The 12,627-nt window shown below is 44.7% G+C and overlaps 1 protein-coding gene across 1 annotated transcript; it reads left to right on the top strand.

The window, feature by feature from the left end:
* Positions 1-10,001: 10,001 nt before the first annotated feature.
* Positions 10,002-10,804, top strand: LOC124659503 (E3 ubiquitin-protein ligase EL5-like). Its single transcript, XM_047197374.1, has one exon. It carries the CDS (start codon positions 10,002-10,004, stop codon positions 10,659-10,661), a length of 660 nt encoding a protein of 219 aa, XP_047053330.1. The 3' UTR covers positions 10,662-10,804.
* Positions 10,805-12,627: the final 1,823 nt, after the last annotated feature.

The raw sequence follows: 12,627 nt of genomic DNA, 5'->3' as shown, positions 1-12,627 counted from the left end.
CACTCGGAACGCACTTCAATGGCATCTTACTCACTCGTCGAAATATTCAACAGCGTCGAGTAAGCAAGGTTTCAAAAAGCGCTCTGCTTGAGCATGCATGGCAAAACAGACATAGCCTAAAATAAGAAATATTAAATAATATCGTGTGTTCTGTGTTGTTTCGGTCCCACTAGACGCCCAACAAGAAACATTATGCTTCCTAGGTCGTAGCCAAACACATTTATCCCCTCCAAGAAGCCTAATAACCTCAATAAATCGATCCCCTCCTACTTCTCGGTCGCCTAGGTTGTAGCCGCCACTCATGCATGCCGCCTATCTCACTTTGATCCTCTCGATCTGGACATGAAGAGGACGAGGGAAACGAGCTGCTGGAGGAAGGGGTCCCTATCCAGGCGGCCTTGAGGAAGATCTAGAGGGTGGCGCGGAAGAGGAGCTTGACTAGCGGTGGGGAGGAGCTCCAACGGTGTCGCCTCTTGCTTATGCCTCGACACGGGAGTGGCATTAGATGAGTACGAGATTCCTAACACTAATCCTCTTGCTTCTGCCTCAACGCCACGTGAGAGCCTGCCTCCGCAGCTCCGCCTCGCTTTTCCTTTCGCTCAGGCTAAAAGCTAAGCAGAAGGGCTCCACTTCGCTCTAATCTATGCTTAAGGGTACACTTAGAAACATATTTTTTAAACATTAGATAGGCTCACTGTGATGAGTGGGAAAAGTTTTAGTTGTTCGAGGCATGCAAAACCTATGTTTGACACGCTCATACATCTTGTTCGCATTAGGGCATCTCCAACGGGGCGACGCAAGCAGACGCGGAGCGACCGGTTGCGACCGTGCGGTTGAAAAATGCGCTTGTACCAAGGCCCATGGCCCCAACGCATAGTGATCGAGCTGTTCGCGGAGATGCAAATGCGGCCCAAATATGCGCCTCGAATGCGTCTCGGTGGACGTTGTGCGGTCGCACCAAGTGTCCGCTCGCTTCTCCCACGGCCCGCATGGCAGCGACCTGTGCCGATGTGCCTTATTAGGAGCGCCAGTACTGGCAACGAGCCATCGCTTCGACAGTCTGCGCCACGTTAATGGCGACGCCTCGCATGGCGAGCGGCCGCCGACCTCCTATGCCAACGAAGTTATGGTGATGCCAGGCGTGCCGCACCCCTCGGCTTCCTCCGGCGTATATAAAGAAGGGCGCGCGCTCGGCTGCCTCATCATCTCCTCCACAGAAACCCTAGCCGCCACAACCTCCACCGTAGCGCCGCCCGCCCCTATAAACACGTGAGGGAATCCATGGCCGGTCCAGCTGGTCGGGGAGCCGGTCAAGGCAGCGGTCGCCACGGCCGAGGCCGCCGTGCTGGAGCAACATCACCCCGCCGCTGGCAGTCGCCTGCGCCATCATCGTCTTCGCAGGAGGCAAGGTGCTTCGAGTTTATCCTTCGCATCAACGAGGACCCCCTCGATATCAAGAGGCTGTCGAACAAGTTTGCCGAGTTCGTTGACGGCACCGAGCTGGTCAAGTTGCAGCTGCAGGAGGCCAGATGCGGGTTTTGCCGGTGGTCTGTGGAGGTTTTGTTCAACGGGCAGGGCAAGATGTACCTGGACACCGAGTGGGATAAGTTCGCCCGCGCCTACAACCTCGAGGCGGGCTACGTACTCACCTTCCTCTAGGAAGATGACGACGAGATGATCGTCAAGGTGTTTGACAAGATATTCTGCTGCATACACATGATACACTACCACACGGATGAGTCCAGCGAGGACACCGACAGCTAGTGTTGTTCGAGTGTTCTTTCTTTGCAGCGAAGATGGTCACCGGCCAATTGAAGCCACTAGTGTATGTTTCTGGATATTGTTCCTGGACATCTAAGAGCATCTCTAGCAGAGCCCGTATTCCTTCGAACCGAAAACGCAGAGTTCGGTCTTCTAAATTGTTCAGTTTAGATGGTTTTAGTGACGGTGCAGATTAGAAATCGAACTTGCGAATTGAAAACCGAAAATCAAACATCGCGGCAAAATGTGCTGCGATGATATTGCGAAATTGAACCCATCCTTGCTCCGATCGAGCTACATTCGTCAATAATTTACATATAACTAGCCAAAATACGGGCAGATCGATCGAGCTACATTCGGTAATTTGATACCTAAACTACTAGATTAGGCCCCGGATTATCACCGGGGAGTTCTTGCGGCGGCGGAGGGTTTTTTCACGCCGGTGACTCCTACGCGACGACAAGCGCGGCCACCTCGAACGCCGCCGCCTCCGCCAAGCTCCCGCAGATGAGTGGCGGCCCGTCTGCATCGTCGTCATTGTCGCCGTCGCCACGCGGGGGGAAGCGCCAGCAGCGGCGGGCTGCACGAGCCGGCGGGGGGGGGGCACTTCCTCGCGCGCTGCCCGACGCGCGAAAGCACGCAGCCACTTCCATGCCGCACGCTTCCAATTGGAGCGCACCCGCCTCGCGCGGTCCGCCTCCGACCGTATACCCTGCGGACGCCGAGGTGGCTTCCCGCCGCCGATCCGGCCCCCTCCTCTACCTTCGCGTCTTGCGCGACCCATTGCAGACGGAGGAGTGGTGGCGGCAGCGGCGGAGCGGCGTCAGAATTGCTCGCCGGAGAGGAGGGGGATCAACGGCGGAGGAAGTGGTAGCGGCGGAGGGGAGTAGGGTTTGGAAACCGAACTCCCCTCCACGGCCCTTTTAATACGGGGCGGCCACCGAGTTTCTAGGGCCCTCGAATTTGTTTTACGGGCCAGACCGTGAGTTCGGGCTCCGTTCTGGTCCACTTTCGGCCTGAACCCGTAAAGCCGCCGGACTTTTTCGGTTTCAGCCCGTTTACAGGCTCTGTTAGAGTTGCTCTAAGAACATAGGCACACAGAAGCCAACTGGATTTTCTAGTTTGGACGATTGGGTATACGAGAGTGTTTTTTCTTGACAGCAAAAGAAGGAAACCCTCGAGTCCAACACTAGTTAGGGTTTTTTATTTTACAATTTTTAAACCATGTTCCAAACTATGTAGTAATTTGTGTAATGTTTCTTTCTATGGTTAAATAAAAAAGGAAAAAAAAATAGGTGAAAATATTTATGCGTCGGCGCGCTGGGAGCACCCCAGGCGCAAACAGACGCTCGATCAAAAACGACCATTTTCGTATCCGCGATCCGACACAAACAGACAACGCGCGACCACTTTAAACGTTTGATATGCATCACTCCATTGGAGATGCCCTTAAACAAAGCTTGTAAATTCTTGGCAACCCCATCTGATGTGCACTGGTCCAATTTATCAAGGGAACTCTTAATGTTGGGTTTAGCATACAATCACCTTTCGTAGAATCGAGTGTTTATATGAAGGCAGACTGAACTGGTTGTCCAGACGATCAGAGATCAACTAGTAGATATACACTGTATTACGGATCCAGTCTCATCTCAATAGTGGAATGAAGTTCTCGTAATGTATGCGGATTGTGTAATAAAAGTTCGTAATTTCAGACGTCGATTACAAGCATTCACATACTTCTTTCAGTCTCTTTTAATTGACTCAGATTTAGTACAACTTTGTATTAAATTTGAGTCAGTTAACAATGCAGAATATTTGCTTCCGTAACAAAAATCTGTTAAGTGGATCAATGAAGTCCCTAGCTTCCTTTCGAGCAAACTCATTTTTACGATGCTTATTTGATATTAACTAGTAAGTTTGTACGTGCAATGCAAGTAAATATAAAATTAAAATGTGACATATGCGAAACAACATAGCTAAATATGACACATTTCTGATGCCAAAAAAATGACAAATTTCCATGTTGAAGCCAGGGAATGACCCAAATTGGCCAATACAGACATATGGTTGCTGTACATGTTGTATTAGTATGTATTATATAGCAAGTTTTTCAAACATGACATTTCATCAAAGCTCTAAGGATAATCCTTGGTCAACAAGACCAACATGCACTTACGAGTTGATAGCCTGGGAGTGACACAACTAAATAAATCCCCTTCCATTGCACCACTCTATATTTAAAATTTTCGCTCTTAATTGATTGATTCTACTATTTTCTCATGTAAAAATTCTTAAAGAGAACAATATAGCACCCAATCGCATAGTTCCTTTTATTACAACAAACATCCAAAAGCACAGTTTTGCCAGCAGCAACAAATTGCACAATGACTTCACCTTAATCTTGTATTTTGTATCATGAGAGAAAAATAAATACACACAGTCTGTGCAAATCATTTTAATTTGCACCATATGAACTGAAACAACAGGAGTTTCCATTTTCCTTCAAAGCATCAAACCAGAATAGACCAAATTGTTTTAGCATCATCAAGCAGTCATCAGCGGTGTTATCATAAATTTCACTACTTCAGCGACAATGCAAAGCAAAAAAAAAACGTAACTATGTAGTATCACCTTGGCAACGCGGTGAGGCCACTCTCGAGTCTTGAGCATCTCGTAGTAAATGGGGCACTCCTGACAGTAAACCTCGACGACCGTTTTCCTTCACTTTGTCGGCCCACTCATCCTCCACGTTGGTGCCATCGTTACAGAAGTAAAAAAATAATAAGAGAGCCACGTCTGAACTTGTATACACTGCACAAATGTGACTTTAAGAGCTCTCACATACATATACACCAAAGATAAAAATGGTTAATTGATTAAACACCAGTGATGAGCAAGTCTATGAAGAAGGCAAATAACTGAACTATATTAGAGTCAGAATGGTCCTCATCGAAGTTGGACACACGCTAGAGCATACATGAAGCAATGAAGAAACCAGAAGCTGCTACCTTCTTGATTGGTCGGATATGAGTCTTGGCAGAGTATGGAGTAGGATTTAGCTGCATATCACCGTCCTTATATGGTCTTTACCTGTCGGTGCAAACTTGATACAATTAAAATCTTAGGTCCATATACATTACATCAATTCAAACATGTAGTAATTTAGTACAACAGTAGTAATTTTGTGGATAACATCAAGATCGCATGATACCATTCATATATCAAACAGCGAAAGTCATACTCCAGTATAGTAGTGAACTTACCTCTTGCAAATTGCTGAAATTGGTATTTTCTGGCTGCTACTCACAGGTATACATAATACCTCCTTTGCTGGCAGGAAAATATAAGATGCTATAGTGATCATTCAAATGAACATTAGCATTTAGGAAATATTATAATTAATTATGAATAAAAGAGTACATGATTCTTCTATATCTCTAAACCTTTTTTAAAAAATCTAGCACTATCAACAAAATCGTAACCATTCCTCAACTCAAATTATTGTGTACAATAGCAGGGACAAAAAAAGGGAGCTACACAATTGTGAGATTTGATACAGTTCAACTCTAGTAAAATAGATCAAACAATTATTCATCGAAAGAGGACAGTGCGCAAACTGATAGTTTCTATAGGTCTGCTCTTGTATGAGAGAACAAACTAAAATTGGGAAGGGCTATAAGAAATCTTTAAGCAACTACATATTCAAGTGTAGCCAACAATTTCCGATGTCTCCATTCTCCATAAATCAGTGACGAATATACAAAGAAATTGATGATTACTTCAAGACAAGCTTCATTGCCAAATCTAATTAAGTTAGTTGCAAATAGCTATTTTAAAAATATGATATGCAGAGGGGTAAATGCATTATAAAAAAGCAATATATTAGTCTCTGCTATACACACATTTTTTGCATATCAATGACACATTGATGGGTAAGATTGAACCTGATTTTTTTCATCATATGTAGACACAAATCTGAAAACAAATATTTCTGGTAGGTGCTTACTGATGAAACACATGAACATCACATTTGGAATCTTCTTTAGGTTAAAACAATTCCAATCTGATGGATGCAAAATGCGTAAAAAGATCTGAAGTCGGGAATTTGACTATCACTCAAAGCAGAGAATTTCCGTGAAGGAAAATGTGAACTTACAGACTCCTAATGTCCCTATAAATATTACTCCCACCGATCCATAATAAGTGTCTGTCACTTTAGTTCAAACTGGATCGCAGTTCCGTTCATTTTTATTCACTGGCATCTTTTCAGTAACATAATGCTAAAAAATGCATACATGACACTTCGTCCTGTTTGCCCAACCTGATCCAATAATTGAGGTGATGATAACCATGAGTCCATGAGAACCAAGAGTTAGCATCTCTGCATGCCCAGACCATCGATCTATTAAAACAAATATTGTGTGCCAACATGCGTATAGGTTAATGATCAAAACCATGTACTGAATTAGCAAACCTAAATAATATTTTCAACCAATTGGAACTATTTATTCATTGTTTGCTGGTCAAAACCAAGTATTAATTAGCAAACCTGAAAATCGAGTGTACTTGCAGACTAAAAAGATGCAATGTAGAAGAGGGACGTCCAGAGCTAGGTTCAGGCGATGGTGGTGGCTTCTTGTGCAGGGCGGTTGGAGCGCAGGCGGAGACCCGTGACTGCGTGCTGGGCAACGTCCTCCGCGGCGGCGGCGGGAAGGGTTCCGTGTGGCAGCGTGCCAGGCGGTGGCTTCACGTGCAGGACACCAGCGGTGGCCTGATTCGCTGTGGCGCCGTGAAGGGAGGGGGCTTTGCATGCAGGGAGCCGGCGGCGGCAGACTAACAATAACAAACTTGCAGCTCTTCCATGCGAAAATAGCTAATGGAACCCGTCTCCGCGCGAGGATGAAATGGCACCAATCAGAGAGCAACACATGCCTGACAACTTGTGTATTCCCATTTGGTATAGTGTGCGTATTTTCGTTTTTTACATTTGAAGCATATACTGGACATTTATTGGCAGCAGGGACACTTATTGGTAACAGGGGCATTTATGGGATTGCAGGGCCATTTAGTGAACCCCATGCTGCATTAACACGGCCAATTAATCCTCTCTAGGCCTCAACTCTCTAATTCGCTGACTAGTAAAACCTAGTAGTACTACAATTACATTTTCATGTTGCGGGCGTCGACAACACTACTAAATTAATCTCAAGAAAATAATGCACTAATACACCATTGAAAATAATAGTGTTCAAAGATAGAAAAAATAATAGTTCATACTGCAGGTGTTGACACCTCTCCTAGTTTAATCCTAAGAAAAAATAATAGTGTCACATTTTCAGTATCTGCACCATTAGTAAAAAAATGTTCAATTTAGATTAATTAGGACAAAATTACAATTTTTGACTATCTGCATCGTTAACAGAATATGCTCAATTTTGAAATCACATTTTTGACTATCCACACCATTAATACAAAATGTTCAATTTAGAATAGTAAAAAATCTTAATTTTGACTATCTGCACCATTTAGTGCAAACCATTTAATTCATAACTTGTTTTCTATCTACACCATTTATATAAAAAAAAGTGATTAAAACTTTGTTTCACAGTTGATGATTTTGACTATCTCTTCGGCGTTGATAATTGTGACAACTTCCAACCGCCTTTCCACATATTAAAAAATAATTTTGCAAAATTATTGTTATAATCAGGAACCATTAGTATAAAATATTCCATTTCAACTAGTATAAAATCACTTTTCTTTCTTACAAATCACTTATGTCAATAAACTAGTAAGGCTATGTGTGTTTGCTAAATTTGTGGTTATGGAAATAATCTAGCTTGATATGTCAGGAGGTTTTTTTCTATTTAATCATTCATGTACCATGGGCTCATCAATCATTGACGTACCAAGAGACTCGTCAAAGAATTTGTCCTACTAGTAGAATAATTTGTGGTAACTACAGGAAAAAATTTAAAGACCAACCTCAAACTGTTGTGCTTAACAGATGAGTTATGATGTCCAGTGTCCACGCCGTGCCCTGTGCCCCGTACAGGCATTGACTTATGTGTGTACAACACAGCGAAGTAGTATTTCCTTATGTATCCGGCTCATATAAAACAAGTAAATCCTACGTATTTATTACACGCTATATTAGGTGCTAATCTCATAGTAAACCTCTACGCATGCGATTTCGACCTCGCGCGTAGACGGGTTCCAAACGTCCGCGTCGCTCTTCCATGACCATTTAGAATCTTCATAATCAACAAAATGAAGAACCGGTATGTGAGAAATAACATATCAGTTGAATTGCTTTCAACTTAATATTTAGTTTCACAATATCTCAGTTCAAAGAATGCAGACCTTTGCTTCTAGATGATTTAAAATGCAGACTACCAGTAACAGAGTTCCAGCTCTTCAACGACCACTTAGAATCTGCATAATAATCAACAAAACAAAAATGATATAAGTGACATAGCAGTTGAATTGCTTTCAACTTTCAAAGCTTTTAGGGTATCAGGGAGCCAAATCAATTGACTGTTGCTCCTAGATGGACCCGACAATTGGGGCACTTCTCTTGTCTAGAGGAAACAAATTCTGAATTGAACACGGCAAGATATCTTAATTATTATTGTAGTTTCTTCAGAAAAACTCTTTGCCTGCAAGATATACCAAGGCATCCCTATTCACAAAAAGGATCGGCATATGCAGGAGATAGCAGTACAACTTTACACCATGTTGACATCCACTCAACTTCGAAGTTAATTCACGAATCCAATGGAACATGGATGTTTCTGACTCTTTACTTCACCCAGAACCATTTTAACTTATCAGAAATTGTCGACGTATCTAATCTACCAGGGAAAAGACATCTCACCAAACAACACTATACAAAAGGGATGAAAAGAAAAACAGTAGCAATCCGGTGCTTGCAATAGTGCGGTTCCTCCACTTTCAGAGTTGGATTTGCAATTAATGAAAGGGAAATGAACAATCAAATGATTTTTTGCGGCGTATTCAGGGATGGATCTGAAATTGGCGAAGTTGCAAAAACTGAATCCGTGGGGCACTCCGGTGGCGCCGGTGGCGGAGATGAACGACCGGGGGAACAGCGGTGGTGGGACACTGTCGTCTAGGAGAATGATGTGGTCAACCAGGGGAAGGGCGGCGATGAAAGGCAGGGCCGACGGCCGGCGGGATGGCGTGACATAGCGGAGGAGGCGCGTGGGCCGGCGGTGCAGCAGGGTGTCTGGCGTTATGGGAAGAAGGCAGGCAGCGCTGTGGAGTGTGGACAAAGGCAACACGGCGATGCAGGCAAGAGCAGGAGAGATTCATGTCGGTGAGATGTGGGCAATTGGAGGAGAGAGTCGTGGCGGCGTGCCCTTGGGAGAGCCGTTGGCTCATGGCGCCGTGGCGGTTGAGCAGAGGAACCCACGATGGTGGCACGATGCCATATTTTTTTAAGGAAAACACACCATGTGATAGACCGCGGACAACGTTGTGCCGTCAAACACGGGAGCAATGCCAATGTTAGATTTCAGGTTTTAATGGCCAGGATCTGTTGGATCAGCCCCTCTGGAGCTTTTATTAGTAGTGGTGATAAAGCTAGTTATGAAGATCGTTCTCAAATAATTTTATTTATGCCTTGTTTTTGGCGGAAACCGTGAACATATTCCCTTGATGCATGGAAAATTCTTACGGAGTATGAAAATTAATGAGATGCTGTTTATTCCCAGTAAAATCTTGAGGGAAATTTCCATGGCCAAAGTTCAAACGCGTCTGGTTTCTAAAGTCAACGTTTTCAGCTTGTTGGCTTGGTTCCTCGAAGCTTCCTGGGTCTTGCAATTCAACTTACAAATTCACATGACAGCCAAGTCACGTCTACTGAAAGCTCAGGTAACTTAAGAAAAACGTACTCAAACCTTGCTGATCAAATCCACAATCTTCCGAAGCCGCCCGAAGTCCAAGCAACACCCCATTTTGGCGCCACGAGGAATGATCATGTGAGTTGCAATAGTTGTCGTCACCCCACAAGTCCGCACAGTTCATGGCACTGACATTGACACCACCCGCGTTGACCTAAGCACCACCGTGTAACCCAAGCTACAAGCTCACGGATAAGCCATGCGGAGTACACGACCTCTAATAAATTTGAGCTACTTTTCTCTCTTCCTCCTTAGCTTGGGTCCTGATTCCGTAGCGCAGGGCAGGAAGCTTAATCTTACCGGTTGATCCTTGCCATGTCGGGGAACCCGCCACCGTCGTCGAACGGCGCCCCGGACACGTACGGGCGGCAGCAGTACAGCTTCAGCGGGCGCATCCTGCTGACCACCGCCGTCATCCTCTTCGCGCTCACCGTCGTCTTCGTCGTCCTCCGCATCCTGGTGCACGCCCTGCAGTGGCGGGCGGGCGGAGGCCGTGCCCGCCGCGGCGGCGGCCTCGCCGCCGGCATCCTGCGGTCCATCAGCGGGATCGGCAGCAGCCGGCGCGGGCTGGACGCGTCCGCGCTCTCCGCGCTGCCGGTGACATCGTACCGGAAGGAGACTGTCGCCGCCGGCACCGGTGCCGGGGGAGCTGACTGTGCGGTGTGCCTGTCGGAGCTCGCGGACGGAGACAAGGTGCGGGAGCTGCCCAACTGCGGGCACGCGTTCCACGTGGAGTGCGTCGACGCGTGGCTGCGCGCCAAATCCACGTGTCCTCTCTGCCGGGCCGACGTGGAGCTGCAACGAGGGAATGGGAAGGCGGAGGCACAGTCATCATCGTCGTCGTCGTCGTCGGCGACGGGGGCCACGGAGCCGCTGCCGCAACCGGCGTTGTTCGGCGCAGGAGGAACCTTGATCGTGACCATACACGGCGGTTCGGATAGCCGGCGAGACGTGCGCGGGTCAACGTCGGGGTAAGGTAGTCTAATCGGGACCTTCCAATTCCTCTGTTAGCAAGTCAACATCCTAGTTAGCCCTGCCTGCAGGGGAACTCAAAACAAGCCTGTAGCGTGACACATGCATATACTGTAGGTTAGACAGACTAGAAATGTAGTAAGACTGTGATTATTTGCAATGGACATCTCTGGTGTGTATATCTTGTGTAGTGTCAGTAACACGGTTCCGTCCAATAAGGTACATGTTAGCGTGGCCTTCTGATGGCAGCAAGATGCATTTTACATGTGCACGGCTTCCCATCCGGGTACAGGGACCTCGCTCACTGTCATGTCATACTGTTGCGTGCGAGTACGACGTCACAGGGGAGGAAGGGGACGCCAGCTTATCTCTAAGCCCTGACGTGATAACAATCCTCACAATCACGACGTACCAAGGAGCGATAAAGCAGGAGGATCAACTTATCCTTGGATGGTTAGAAGGGCATTGCCTTCCAACCCATTAAAGATTAAACCTAAGCTTTAACGATTGGGTGTATTAGAAAAAGACAAAATACTTTTTGGGTGGGAGGCGAATTTCCCACCATAGCAAAGACGTTTGTGATTACTCCGTTAATCTTAGGACCCGTCGAAACAGTTTTTTTTTTAACTTAGTCTCTCGGATGCGTGCGTTCATCGTGGTATGTGTATGTTTAGATTTTCACCGTCTGCGGTCATACGTGTTTCAAAAGAAAAGAAGAGTTAGACAGAACCAGTGTGGTGGTGTGGTATAATACAAAAAAAATTAGAGTAAAATGTACTCCCTCCGCCCCAAAATGTTAGACATCTAGGATTAGTTAAAAGTTAAATCTTACTAGTTTTGACTAAATATTTAGAAAAAAATATTTACATTGATAATATAAAATGGACACATTAAGATAATACACTTTGTGGTGAATCTACTGATATTGATTCAGTATTGTAAATGTTCATATTTTTTTTGTATAAACTTAGTCAAGCTTTAAAAATATTGACTTTTAACTAATCCTTAGATGCAATTCTTAGACGCCTTACATTTTAGGGACGGAGGAGTACAACATAATTTCAATCTAGATAGAATATTTCCCTTAGTATAAGGGGCTCCAACGAGAGTGAACAAATTGGAGGCCGAGCTACATGTAGCTCTTTATTCTCAAAAATTTAGAAATCATATTTTAAAGTTTCAAAAAAATCTGAAAAAAATCCTGAATAATGTAGTCAATGATGGAATCTACAAACTTGCAAAAAGTTCTTAGTACTTTACGCTAAACAAAAATGACAAATGTATGGATTTAAAAATAATGAATAGTTTACATTTCAAAACAATAAACCTGTCACATTTTGTCATTTATGTGCAATCTGCAATACAAAGAATTTCACATTAAGATTTTGCACGTTTATAGATTTCATCATTGTCTACATCCAGAATTGTTTTTAGATTTTTTTGAAACTTAAAACTATGATTTTTTTAAATTTTGAAAATAAAAGGCTATATGTAGCTCGGGGCTCTAACCCTGAAATACAATTAGGCCCAGAAGAGCATATGATCCTGCATGTGGGCTCCATCACGCATGCACGTGGTCGCGCTCCATGGGTCGCATGAAAGTCTTGCATTGGCTACGCATGCATCTATCCACTCCACGCCCTGGGCAGAGCAGCGCCACGCCTCCTCCCACGGGCACATGATCTTGCTCTGATGGCAATGCAGAACAATAAACATCGCATAGCAAAGCCGAAGACAATTCAACCTAGGCACTTAAGACAGTGAAAAAATATATCAAAACATATCAATATGATATCTAATTTTGAATATCTAGATGCAACTAGCACAACCACAAAAAGAAGCGTGTAAGACACTCGATTTAAAAGATGTTTTATTTTTTGTATTTAAATCCACAAATATAAGGGAAAATTTTAATTGTGAGCCTCCTACCGGGAGGGCTCTCTCACATCGCGACAAGTGTTATGGTGTG

This window comes from Lolium rigidum, chromosome 6, assembly GCF_022539505.1.
Source record: "Lolium rigidum isolate FL_2022 chromosome 6, APGP_CSIRO_Lrig_0.1, whole genome shotgun sequence".
In the NCBI taxonomy this organism is placed as follows: domain Eukaryota; kingdom Viridiplantae; phylum Streptophyta; class Magnoliopsida; order Poales; family Poaceae; genus Lolium; species Lolium rigidum.
This window is presented reverse-complemented; position numbering and strand designations above follow the sequence as displayed.